Source organism: Asterias rubens, chromosome 5, assembly GCF_902459465.1.
Source record: "Asterias rubens chromosome 5, eAstRub1.3, whole genome shotgun sequence".
Classification (NCBI taxonomy): domain Eukaryota; kingdom Metazoa; phylum Echinodermata; class Asteroidea; order Forcipulatida; family Asteriidae; genus Asterias; species Asterias rubens.
This window is the reverse complement of record NC_047066.1, coordinates 3,942,429-3,956,595: the sequence shown is the minus strand read 5'-3', so window position 1 is coordinate 3,956,595 and position 14,167 is coordinate 3,942,429. Positions and strand designations below refer to the sequence as shown.

The 14,167-nt window shown below is 42.9% G+C and overlaps 1 protein-coding gene across 1 annotated transcript in view; it reads right to left on the bottom strand.

The window, feature by feature from the left end:
• Positions 1 to 664: 664 nt before the first annotated feature.
• Positions 665 to 14,167, bottom strand: part of LOC117290573 (switch-associated protein 70-like) — a 32,486-nt gene continuing 18,983 nt past the window's right edge. Inside the window, exons 8-13 of the mRNA XM_033772029.1 lie at positions 11,104 to 11,241; positions 6,065 to 6,202; positions 4,935 to 5,101; positions 3,600 to 3,810; positions 2,455 to 2,652; positions 665 to 1,169 (exon numbers count right to left, since the gene is read on the bottom strand). Coding sequence (XP_033627920.1) covers positions 1,065 to 1,169; positions 2,455 to 2,652; positions 3,600 to 3,810; positions 4,935 to 5,101; positions 6,065 to 6,202; positions 11,104 to 11,241 — 957 coding nt within the window. The 3' untranslated portion in view covers positions 665 to 1,064. The remainder of the gene's footprint in view (positions 1,170 to 2,454; positions 2,653 to 3,599; positions 3,811 to 4,934; positions 5,102 to 6,064; positions 6,203 to 11,103; positions 11,242 to 14,167) is intronic.

The window sequence follows — 14,167 nt, the reverse complement described above, 5'->3', positions numbered from 1 at the left end:
GAACCCTTCTTTTATGAGGCATCTGAAAGCCCACAGCAACTTCAAAGACCAAATTAGTCAAAATTTAGTCAAAATGTTAGGATACACCAAGTGTGGAATTTTTTTGACAATAACCAATGGTGTCCAGTTCCTTTAAAGCAAAATATATACAAGTAACTAAGAGTATTCGTCATTTAAAAACAATTTTTTTCTTTTTCGAATCCCAACTGAGGCATATGCCTGTGATTTTGTTCACAGGACTCTGGAAAATATGGAGTATACAGTGCTATTACACACATCAGTGTTTATGAAAAAAAAAAAAAAAAAAAAACCTTTTTTTAAACAAAAAAACCTTTTTTTAAACTGCATAAAATACAAAGTCTATGACCTATAAAGTAAGTGAAAAAACACAATCATAAGTTGCCAAAAATATATACACATACCACAAATAAACCACTGTAGCATTTTGTAACCATAACTGCCTTGTATCTTATATTATACAGGTATAACACCCAAGCAGATCCTTGCCATTTGATTGGAGGATTGTCCGTCACAAGATGGCAAATAAACGTACCTCTGCGCGCTATGACAATCACCGTAAATTTTGCGTTCCATTCACTGGCATCTTTGGACCATCCGATTTGTTCTATTGCATGGTGAGTACCACATCGTAGCGTGATAATGCAGCAGTACAGACCACAAGGCATGATCCACGTGTCACAAAAAAAACCAGCAGTTTTACAGAACGAACTTAGTCACTGTTAACTCCTAACAAGCCAAACCAAAAGAAATGGCTGTAGCCAGCCTAATGTCACAGTTAATAATGTATGCTTGGTTTATTTTGAAAGTTGTATCCTCCAATCAAAATGACTAAGATCTACTTGGAAGATATATAAATCAAATATTGAATGTTTTTTAATTTCTATAGTGAGAATATTTTCATTCTAATACTCCATTCAACTCGGCTCCACCTCATTGAACAAAACATTCCATTTCCCAAATTTTTATGAAAATATTTGCACCATTACACTCATAAGCATTACTTATTTGTATACTAAAACAACCACAGATGGAATGAGTTGCATCTACCTATTTAGATTTTCTGTCTCCTCCTGGTTGGTCTGCTGACCATTACAACCCTCCGAATGACCATTCGCAGCTGACCCACTGTTGCTCGTTTTATCACTTGCCTGCGTTCAAGAGAAAAAAACAAACAAAACAAAAAACAATTATGGAAAAGTTGGCACTGTCAAGTTGGGCGACTAGTCACACCTAAAATAGTCGCAAGATGCATTGCGGGAAACTGCGACATATATGGATTGAAGAATTGAGTCACTGATGTCTGATTGTGCTTTCGTAAGTAAATTATGTTGTCGTGAATAGTCGTGAGTGACACAATTGGTTCACCAAGCAGGTAGTCGGGACTATTTTTGTAGTCGTGGCGACACAATTACCCGAGTAGTTGATAGTCGCCTAAGCAATCAATAGACCACACGATGCTAGTTGTTTACAGTCAGCCCTTTAAAGGCAGTGGACACAATTGGTAATTACTCAAAACAATTAGTATCATAAAACTTTTCTTGATGATGAGTAATGGGGAGAGGTTGATAGTATAAAACATTGTGAGAAACGGCTCCCTCTGAAGTGACGTAGTTTTTGAGAAAGGAGTAATTTTCCACCAATTCGATTTCGAGACCTCAGATTTAGAATTTGAGGTCTCGTAATCAAGCATCTGAATGAGCACAACTTTGTGTGACAAGGGTGTTTTTTCTTTTATTATTAGATTGAGCTCAAATGTTCACAGGTTTGTTACTTTATGCATGAAAGGAGTAATTTTCCACGAATTTGATGTCGAGACCTCAGATTTAGAATTTGAGGTCTCGTAATCAAGCATCTGAATGAGCACAACTTTGTGTGACAAGGGTGTTTTTTCTTTTATTATTAGATTGAGCTCAAATGTTCACCGGTTTGTTACTTTATGCATATGTTGAGCTACAATAAGAAGATTGGTATTTGACAATTACCAATAGTGTCCAGTTTCTTAAAACCATCACTACAAGAAAATCTGTCTTATTTGTTTCATAAATGTGAAAGTTTACCTCAATGCTCAACCGAATTGAAAGAAACTCATTAGACTGATAGTCAAGCTTTTTCACAAAAATATGCATACGTTGAGACACACAAAGTGAGAAGACAGGGGTCGATTTCACAAAGAGTTAGGACTCGTCTTATCTCGAGTTAGGACGAGTAACTCGTCTTAACTCGGGATTAATCTTAAGGTCTGCATGCTACAGTGCAGGGTTGGGACTCGTCCTAAGTCATAAGATTAATACTAAGTTAGGAAGAGTTTTGTGAAATCGACGACAGTTCTTTGACAATTACCAATAGTGTCCAGGAGAACCGGTAGAGAGCGCACTGATTTCCCCATTACAAGCATTCAAGTCAGAGTTTTCGAAACCCTGATTATGAGCTTACCGCTATCTCCTGAATTAATTCTTGTTGCTCCTTGTACAGCTTATTATCCAGGAATTTGGGTAATCCACGGTGGGTGAAGAGAGGCTTGGCGCTAGGCTGGATCGGCCGCGCCAGACCAACTGGCTTCAACAGCTCTCGTCGTAACATCTCTTTTCTCTCCTTCAACTTTTCCGCCTTGTCGATCTTCTCCAGTGCGACCTGTTTCAGAAGATAATAATAATAATATTGAAGTCTTATACAGCGCACGTATCTACCAAACACGGTACTCAAGGCGCTGAGTATATACAAACTTAGAGAAAGATTCAAGATAGAAGGGACGATGCATTGTTAAACAAAATCTTGCTGACAATTTTAAAGGCACTGGACAGTATTGGTAATCACTCAAAATAATTGTTAGCATAAAAGCTTACTTTGCATCGAGCAATGGAGAGCTGTTGATAATATAAAACAGTGTGAGAAACTGCTCCCTCTGAAGTAACATAGTATTTGAGAGAGAGGTAATATCTCACTTAAATCATAAAAGCCTTCACATGACGCCTTTTACTTGGCATCTGAAAGCACACAAACTTGTGCAACAAGGTTGTTTTTCTTTTGTGGGAGATATAATAGAAGAATAAATACCCTTGTCACACTAAGTGTTGTGCTTTCAGAAGCTTGATTTCGAGACCTCCAAATCTAATTCTGAGGTCTCAAAATCAAATTCGTGGAAAATTACTTCTTTCTCGAAAACTATGTTACTTCATTTCTCACAACGTTTTATACTATCAACAGCTCCCCATTACTCGTTACAAAGTAAGGCTTTGTGCTAAAAATTATTTTGAGTAATTACCAAGAGTCCACTGCCTTTAAGATAAAAATGAAGTTTGACTCGAGGTCTTGTGTGAGAAAAGTTTAAGGCAAAGTATACCTTTTGGTTAAGACCAGGACTCGAACCCACCCTCTACTGATCAGATACAATAAAGCGACTGTTGCAGTGGTCCAATCTAAATGTAACTAGTGTGTGCACAGCTAACTTTGTGCTCTCGACAGTGAGTAGCTTTCGCACTCTACCTATGTTGACCAGATGGAAGTTGGCAGACTTGACAATACTGAACTCACTCGGCCACGACACTTCCATCCCTGATAACATTCTTACATCCACTCACCTTAAGTTGTTGATCGGCTGCCATCCTCTCGTTCTCCAACTCCTTGAAGCGAGCTCTCTCAATATCCAGGAGGGCCTCCTTCTCCTCTCGCTGCTTGCTCAACACCTCGCTCTTGAGCTCCAGATCTTCTCGTCTTTGCTGTTCTTCTTTGAAGATGCGGTCTTGTTTCTCTTTGAATTTCTCCCGCTCTCGAGCCTCCTGCTCCAAGAGTCTGTCGAATTTATAGTTTCAACTCAATTAATTATTTTTTAAGTAGGATTTTAAACTTTGCATGGTGGAAGTATAACTACGAGAGGTTTGCTGTAACACCATGTGAATATCTCCATTGCTTGTACCAAGTAAAATGTTATGTTAAAGGCAGTGGACACTATTGGTAATTACTCAAAATAATTATTGCCATAAAACCTTACTTGGTGACAAGTAATGGGGAGAGGTTGATGGTATAAAACATTGTGAGAAACGGCTCCCTCTGAAGTGCCATAGTTTTAGAGAAAGACATAATTTTCCACGAATTTGATTTCGAGACCTCAGATTTAGAGCTTGAGGTCTCGAAATCAACCATCTAAATGCACACAACTTCGTGTGACAAGGGTGTTTTTTTCTTTCATTATTATCTCGCAAGTTCGATGACCGATTGAGCTCAAATTTTCACAGGTTTGTTATTTTATGCTTATGTTGAGATACACCAACTGTGAAGGCTAGTCTTTAACAATTACCAATAGTGTCCACTGCCTTTAATAATTAGTTGGAGTAACTATCAATAGTGTTCAGTGCCTTTAGAAGGTAACCAAATTCAATAATCGGGAGAACATCCAATATCATGGCTCTGATTACTACTGAAATCAGCGATTACGATCACCATTCTCCGCTTACATGCAAGCACAGAATTTCTGCATTAGCTGTGTAAACGTAGAATGCCTAGTGACGTGGAGTTTGCACGCGCATTGCTAACGGTAAGCAGAGCCATGAAAAATGCCATTTGCATGTTAGATTTTTAAATTGACTAGTACAATGGCGTGCTCGGTCATAAGTTTCCGGAGTTGCAATGTCACATAATTAGGGGCAAGCTTTTGCTTAGTTACGTAAGAGACGGTGAACACCCATACATCATTCTGAATGGCACACAATGGTACCTGGGTTTGCTCCTCTGAAGGGTTGCTACGCAAAGGCTTGCCCAAAACAATTTGACATATAGAGCAACTGTCTCTATAGTCTGATGAGGAATTCAAATGTACGCGGAATTCAAATGTACGCGAAACCAGTTACTGTACCAGATATTATTCAAATGAAAATCGCAAATAGTTTATTGGGCCAAGTCCTGTAAGCGCCTCTCACCTTTGATGTAGTGCCCTGGCCTCCTCAGCGTCTGTCCTGGCTTTCCTCTCTTCTTCTAAGGCAATCCTCATGTGCTCCATGAGGGCTTCAAGCTCAGCCTTACGTTCCTTCTCTGCCTCCTTCAGGGCCTCTTCAAGCTTAGCTTGTTTACTTGCATCAGCACAGGCCTGTTTAACAATAATAATGAATCCTATGAAGAACTATTCACTGCCCTAAACAACTTTTAATTGGCAAGCCTTGTCCGTGTTCACAGCATCCTCAATGCAATCACCGGCACCGCGTTTACACTAGATCAAGAAAAGTGGATTGAGATCCAACAATTTTTTTTGTATGACCGCAGATCAAGATACCGAATCGCATTTACACCAGTGCATGATCCGGCTTCGATCCCACTTTTAAATGGGATGTATATTTGGCAGTGACATCACCACTCCTCAGAGAGCTCACGCAGTTTACGTGGCAAAGATGACGGGTCATGATTACAGCGTGCCATATTTTCCTTGATGTACATCAACAAATATTACGATGGAACGATCTGTATGGTTATTGTTATCCCAATATTGTTGGCGAAGATGACAGGTAATGAATCTACACGGAGCGCTGAGTTAATCAGTCTGGTATCAACAATTAAAGCAATAGATTGTACTATATTTGTAAAGTTGTTGAGGGAATCCCCAAAACCTTGTTTTCTGATCCGTAAATTTTGCGTTTACAATGGTTAACAGAAAACAAGGAATAATAATAATAATTCAAAATTCTTATGTGGTGCATTTCACAATAACCATATCAATGGGCTTTACATTAGTGCCCTGGTCATAGGGCAAACAAAAACATCCCTTTAATCTTTCTCAGCTCCCTGGGGAGTATACAGCCCTGAGCTGCCGTGGCACTCCAGTGGCTTTTTCATTCAAACTATCAACCTCTAACCCTCACAGGGTACCCGTTTATACCCCTGGGTAAAGAGAAGCAATTATAGTAAAGTATCTTGCTCAAGAAAACAAGTGTCACGACCGGGATTTGAACCCTCGATCACTCCAGTGACTTAGGTGCACAAGAACTTGAATTTGATGCTCTTAAAACTGCTCGGCCATGACACCCTACAGGAAAGGTTAAGAAGGAAAGTCACTGACCATCCTGAGCTCCTCAAGTTGCTGCGCTTGTCTGGCTCTCTCTTCATCCTCAAGAAGATGCCTCTTCTCCTCTTCCTCTTCCTTGGCTTTTCTCAGCTTAGCTTCTTCCTCTGCCTTCTTTTCTGCAGCCAGTCGAGCCTACAACCAAACACACAAACCATTGCATCAGGTAATTAATAGCTATACAGCACTTAACGGTCAAGCTACAACCTACCTATCTGAGCTTCTACAAAAACATATACCTGGACGCTCTGGTCTTCGCTCTTCTGACACTCATAACAGAGTTTCTAAGACCATATTGAGACAGGTCATTCTGTGTGGTTGCTCTTCGAGTTTGGAACACTCTCCCAAAAGATCTGTGTAAATCGACATCCCTTCAGTGCTTCAAGTCCGTTTTAAAGACATCAATTTGTGAAAAGGTTCTTTGTAATTCAGTATCAAGTTTTCTGTTCAACGGTCCATTAATTTCCTCTTTGTGCGCCTTGGGTGTTTTTATTGATAGATATGTGCGCCGTATAAGTATACAATAATTATTATTACTATAAGAAGTGAATTACAAACAATATTTTGGTTGTAATACTCTAAACCAAAGTGAGATATGAAATCTATACTCCATGCCTTTCCTCAAATCCTTTGAAAAAAAAAAAAATTACAAATGCACCATTTAACAACAATTATTTTAGCATGTATAACTGATTTATGCGATTTCCCTAAAAAAAACATTGCTCTGTGATTTTTACAGGTAAATTATAATACACACATGTACATCTTTATTCATGGTGAGTAGGGATTCATGCCATGGCTACATACTGGATCTCCAAAAGGTATCACTGGGGATTTAAGGGCTAGGAATGACCGGGATTTGGGGGAAGTATTGAGCCACTTTCCACCATTAAATGTCCCATATGGTCTGCGTCTCAAAATAGTCTCTCCTAGTCAAACTCCTACTGCCTGGCTTCGTGCGCCAATCCCTGTTTTTTCTAACCGAAGGTAGAGGTGTGAAGGCGAGTTTCTGGCGCCTCAAATCCAGATTGCTCCGGACAGGTGAAGTTCGTTAGCCATGGGAGGCAATCCACCTAGGAGAAGGTACTCTGATTCCAAACCCGGGCAGGAGGGGCTCGTTAGCCATGGGAGGCAATCCACCTAGGAGAAGGTACTCTGATTCCAAACCCGGGCAGGAGGGGCTCGTTAGCCATGGGAGGCAATCCACCTAGGAGAAGGTACTCTGATTCCAAACCCGGGCAGGAGGGGCTCGTTAGCCAAAGGGGGGCAATCCACCTAGGAGAAGGCACTCTTGACTCCAAACCCGGGCAGGAGGGGCTCGTTAGCCATGGGAAGGCAGCTGTCCTAGGAGATGGAAAACTTCGACTTCAAACCAACCGCCTTGGGAGAGGAGTTGCGACCACCCAAGTACTACCTCCGCAATTGAAAAGCCTGAACATGAATTATAATCCATTGATGAATCGTATACTTCCAGCAGCCGGAGTCCGCAGGAACTTAGCTGAGGGGATTCGAGCACGCTCGCCCTGTGAGCATGATGACGATGTTCCTTTAACATGTTTAAACCCCAATTTTGTATCATCTTTGGGGAGGGGGGCGGCTGATGGGTGCCGGAGAACCAACGCGCTACTTAGATGTAAGAAGAGTACGTCTATTGCCACCATGAATGTTCGTACAATCAGAGAGGATAGGAGTGCCAAGGAACTAGTGGACAGGATGAGGAAGTACAGTGTGTGTGGGATCCAGGAACATAGGAGGGTGAACACTGATGTCATATGAAGGAAACGGTGGTAACCAAGATGATCGAGGATTACTATCTTGTTACGACATCGGCTTGGAGAAACGAAGGCCAGGCAGCAACTGGTGGTGTTGGACTCATGCTCAGCAGGGACGCACTGAAGACGCTTATCAGTGTTACCCGGTCCTCTGATAGGGTAATTACTGCCTCCTTCAAGGGAAACCCAGTTCTAACAACCATAGTGGCTTATGCGCCAACCCTTCAAGCACAGGAAGATGAAAAGGTAGCATTTTATAATACTCTGAGACAAGCAGTTGAGGCTGTCCCTCAGCATCACTTTCTTGCCATCCTTGGTGACTTCAATGCCCGTCTGGGACTGGGGGATGCTCCTTTCACCTACCATCAAGTTGCCAATGACAATGGTAAGCGCCTGATAGAGCTCATTGAGGACTACTCTCTTCTCGCCAATAACACCCAGTTTGAAAAGCGTAAGGGAAGGTTCTGGACATGGTTGTCTCCATCAGGTTCAAAGGACCAGATTGACTTCATCCTTACCAGGCGTAAATGGAGGAACAGCGTACTTGACTCTTGTGCCCACAATACTTTCTCTACAGTTGGTTCAGACCATAGAATTGTGGTGACAAAGGTGCGCCTTAGTCTCAGATCTCCACGTAAGGCAGCCACTGGAAGGGTTCAGTATGATTGGGGGAAACTCCGAGGAGACAGTAATCTACAGGAGAGGTACGCCATTGAAGTCCACAATCGGTTCCAGGTACTGACTGAGGATGAGGAATCTGCAACCTGCCGCTACGGGAAATTCATTGAAGCAAATAAGGAGGCTGCAGAGATCTGCATGGACAAGGTTCCTAAGGTGAAAAAGAGGGCAAAAGCCTCAAGGGATCCTCGTGTCGTCATAGCAAGAGAGGAGATGCAAGTAGCCTATAATTCACTAGTAGCAGATTACAGCTGCAACAAACAAGAACAATATGCTAGCAAGAAAAAGGCTTTAGCTGAAACCTACGACCTTATAGAGGAGGAGGTACTATTCCAGAAAATCAGTGAAGTGGAACAGGCTCACGTTAACCAAAAACATGCATTGAGCTGGAAACTGATCAACGAGATCACTGGTAAAAAGACATCCAAGCCCTCTCAGATCAAGGGAGACACAGATGAGCAACGGGTAGATGCATGGTATCGTCACTTCAAAAACCTACTTGGAGACGCACCGGCTGTGCTTGAAGCTCAGGAGGAGGTAGAACAAGTGTTCATTGATCTTGACATAGAGGATAGTCCATTCAGCCAGGAAGAGTATGCCAAAGCACTGAGTAGTCTCAAGAGTGGAAAGGCCTGTGGTGAGGATGGTGTTGTCCCAGAAGTCCTAAAGCATGTCCCCATCAACGACATCATGCTTGTTTTCATCAACTGTGCATATGAGAAGGGAGAAGCACAAGATCAGTGGAGCACAATCAATATCATCCCGGTTCCAAAGTCTGGTGACCTCACTTGCACGGACAACTACCGAGGAATAAGTCTCACCTCTTTTGCTCCAAAACCTTTAACCGCATGTTACTTAACCGGATACGGCCAGTGCTAGACCTGCTCTTAAGGGCAGAGCAGAATGGGTTCCGACAAGAGAGGTCAACGGTGGGGCACATCATCGCGCTGAGGAGAATCGTTGAAGGAGTCAGGCACAAACATCTTCCTGCAGTCATCACCTTTATCGACTTCCGTAAGGCGTTTGACACAATCCACCGGGACAAGATGATGAACATCCTCACTGCCTATGGGATCCCAAACAGGCGAGTTGAAGTGATCGGGTCAACATACGCAAACACCAGAGCAAAGGTCACTTCACCAGATGGGGTCACCGATTTCTTCGACATCCGAGCTGGAGTACTCCAGGGTGACACCTTGGCCCCCTTCCTCTTCATCATTGTCCTTGACCATGCCCTGAGAAAGGCGATTGGCGGTAGAGAAGAAGAGCTGGGTTTCACCTAGTTCCCCGCAAGAGCCGACGTGTGCCTCCTGTGACAGTCACTGACCTGGATTTTGCGGATGATATCGCATTGGTGTCAAACACGATTGAGCAAGCCCAGGACCTGTTACTGTCAGTCGAGGAGGAGTGCCTGAAAATTGAACACAAAAAAGACCAAGGTGATAGCTTACAACATCAGTGACCCTCCTGTCCACACGAGGGATGGCACAACTCTTCGTTTTGAATCTGACTTCAAATACCTTGGATCCTGGATCAACTCCAGTGAAAAAGACCTGAAGATACGAAAAGGACAGGCATGGTCCGTGCTTCACAGCATGAAAAAGGTGTGGTCATCAACGCTGAGTGCCCGGCTTAAAAGATCACTATTTGTCGCAACAGTGGAGTCAGTGCTACTATACGGAGCTGAGACCTGGACCCTCACCACCAGTATGGAGAAGTCTCTGGATGGTTGCTACACCAGGATGCTGTGTATGGCCCTAAACATCCCCTGGCAGGACCACATGAGAAACTCCAACCTGTATGCTGGCTGGCCAAAGGCCACAGAGAAGATCCGTGAACGCCGACTCAAGCTCGCTGGGCACTGTGTCCGCCACTCGGAGCTTGCCGCTTGCCCAACCATCCTCTGGGAGCCCACCCAAGGCAAGGCCTCTGTGGGAGAAGATGTCTCTCCTTTGTAGACACACTAAAACGAGACACCGGCTTGACCAGCGCTGAGGAACTTCGCTCCTGCATGCTGGACCGGAACATCTGGAGAAAAATCACTGGGCAGGCTCAAGCTTCTAGATGGCGCTCGACATGATGATGATGAAAGACACTGGACACTATTGGAAATTGTCAAAGACAGTCTTCTCACTTGGTGTATCTCAACCTATGCATTAAATATCAAACCTGTGAAAATTTGAGCTCGATTGGTCGTCGGAGTTGCGAGATAATTATGAAAAAAAAAAATCCTTGTCACACAAAGTTGTGTGCTTTCAGATGCTTGATTTCAAGACCTCAAATTCTAAATCTGAGGTCTTGAAATCAAATTCGTGGAAAATTACTTCTTTCCTGACAACTACGCACTTCAGAGGGAGCCGTTTCTCACAATGTTTTATTCTAGCAACCTCTCCCCATTACTCATACCAAGTAAGGTTTTATGCTACATAATAATTATTTTGAGAAAAAACAATAGTGTCCACTGCCTTTTAAAGCAGCTTCATGAAACTAGGCCCACCATCTCAAAACCTGGTCGATCCGCATGCAAAGAAACAAAATTTGATAAGTTATATCTGTTTTTGATTCATTTTAAATCAGCCTCCTTACTGCTTTGACTTCTTCCAGTTCCTTGGCTTGCTGCGCTCGGTCTTGGTCATCCAAGCGCCTCCTCTCTTTCTCTTCCTCCTCCTTAAGCTTCCTCAGTCTAGCCTCTTCATTGGCACGGTGAACTGCCTCAAGGCGGGCCTGAATATGAAACCAAAAGTAGCACAAATTGATATTGTTTTTTAATTGGTTGAACTAGGTGTATTACATCTGTTTCAGACAAGCGCGCCAGAGTCGCGCCAAACCAAATAGATTAGGAGCGACTCTAGGTCACCCCAAATAACATTTTGCTTCAGACAGGCACACTTAACATAACATTTACATTGGCTTGGCTTATGACAAGTTCGAAGTCTGAAACCAAGGTGCTCCAGAGTCGTTCCAAACGACTGCAACAGTTAATCTTCTAGCATCTTCAGTAAGACTTCTAGCATGTCCAGTCGCTCCTAATTGACGTCCTTTCAGATGTTAAACTTTTCATGCACTAAATTCAGAATTTGGTTCTGCGCGACTCTGGAGCGCCTGTCTGAAATGTAGTTTTCAATTATGGTAGCTAACACTCGGCTGTGAGTGAAGGGATAAGAAGCAGATGAGAAGGAAGTATATAGGGCTGGTACAAGCTGGAAGGAGCCATCTGCACACCGATAAGACCAGGGTTGTAGTACAAGCTGGAAGGAGCCATCTGCACACCGATAAGACCAGGGTTGTAGTACAAGCTGGAAGGAGCCATCTGCACACCGATAAGACCAGGGTTGTAGTACAAGCTGGAAGGAGCCATCTGCACACCGATAAGAAGGAGCCATCTGCACACCGATAAGACCAGGGTTGTAGCTAGATCAATTTTAGTTCACCAAGGGCGAGTGGATTAACAAAATTATTCAAGTTAAATTATGGGGCAATTATTGATGCAGTGCAGGCCTCCGGCAAGGTGCCAGGTTTCAAAACTGTTTGCGTTATGGAGCCATGCATTAAGTTGAATGGTCTTTTGACTGTGTTCTTTTTTTGTGACATTTCATACTCCTTATCATTAGCTGTGTCTCAGATCAATGCACAGTAGACAATATTCTGATTTAATCTAGGGGAGGTCTGTACCGTATTTTCCTGCGGATAAGACGCTCGGCGGACAAGGCAAAGCACCCTAAAATGACCCCCAAAAAATTCAAACGTCAGCAGACAAAGCACACCGCCACACAAGGCGCATGTTTAACCGCACACAAAAGAACACCGGGCGCCAACCGGTGTCGGTACATTGACACAAAGACGTATGCCTTTCAGAACCTACATATACCGACCTTCATCCAATCAGCCAAAGAGGATCCTTGCTGATACAGATAACATTGCAACGACAGACGGACGTAGCGTGTGTGTGTATCCGCCGGCCGGGAGGTCGCTGCATATGTACACGTGCGAGTTCGTAAAGCTAGCACCCTGTTGATTGCGCTGCTCAATCTCGAGATTGCACAACAGATGTTGGGGGCATGTGGGCACCGTATTGAGCGATGTTCGCCGACGGGTTGCGCTACGCCTTCGCATTTGGGCCGCCTGGAAATGCGCTAAAATTCCCCGTGCGGATCCCAAGCATGCCCAGAAACGTTGAGTCTTGTCTCAATGCGTTTATTGCTGGTTCGCGTAATTTTCACCAATAGAGGGCGTTTAATCTCCCGCTATTACATTGTCCCAAAACGCCCTCTAGCGTTCAATGTTTCTTGTATTTATTGTCACATGCAAAGCAACAACGACTACAGGCGTGATACCTGCTTTTGTGTTGCGTGATGAAATTTACAGACCTCGGAACGATTGCGTTTTGGGGCTTATTTTCTGTGTCATTTTAAGAGATTTTCAAGTCGAACTTGAACATCGTTGATTTTACAGGCAATTTAAATGCAAGGGCAAACAGGATTTTAACAATCGTTCCTACCCGAAGTTTGGAAGCAATAAAATAATTCAATAAAATAAAATGTGTTTTTGTCCCTACCGACCCTCTAATGTTTTTTGGCCAGTGTAATAGGAAACACACATATTATTATTTTGTTTGGAATTACAAACAAATACAAATAATTTTTCTATTATAGTAAGATAATGCTACATTCCCATAATACTTTTTAAAGCAAACGTCTAAAAAGAGGCAATAAATAAATATACGATTTAAATGTTTATTGTAACAATAGTATAAAACTCTTGTCCTACCAAAGATGACTGTTAAGTTCCCAAAGTACTTATCAATCACAAAGGTCTAAAAAGAGACAAATACAAAAATAAATTATTACCCCATCCTTTTTATATGTTAAGCCTAAAGCACACTTCAGAGATCATTATTCTCTACAATAAAAACCCTCAAAGTTTACCACACAATAGCGGTTGGGTGAATGACGTTTGTTTGAAGTTATTGACTGTCAATCGTTTTCGGAACTAATACGTGGCCACACAGAAAAAGGTTTGTACAATGCCGATGTCTGCCGATGCCTGATGAATAGCCTTGTTTGACCGCATTATTGAGTAAGGATTCTTCACACAAAGACCGTTGATTTGAACTGGACAAGAAGGTATTTTTTATTTCACGCAGTGATCATCAAAAAAAATCAATCATCAGCAGACAAGGCACACTGAATGACAAGACGCAACGATGTTTTTGGGGTCTAAAAAGTCAAATAAGACGCGTCTTATCCGCAGGAAAATACGGTACTGGGCGGCACATAATTGCGAGTCCTGGGCAGGCTCGCCCAGCACCAACCTTGCTCCAGTTTGTATAAGAGGAAAGGATGAAATGGGCAGCTCCATATTTTTTAACAATATTTTTACGCAAGTCGCCAGACACACAAGGCCTGAAGGCCACTTCAAGGTGTTGGCTACAATGTGTTTTTGCCAGGGGCCGTTGCCACCTACTCCTGGGGCTGAAACAGATGCTTGGGTATCATCCATCAGAAGCCTGGCTGGTAGGGCATAAAGAACTACCTCCCAAACTTTACGAAGCAATCATGGTTAAGTGTCTTGCTTAAGAACACAAGTGTCACGACCGGGACTCGAACCCACACTCTAGAGATCAAACACCAGAGCTTGAATCCGGTGCTCT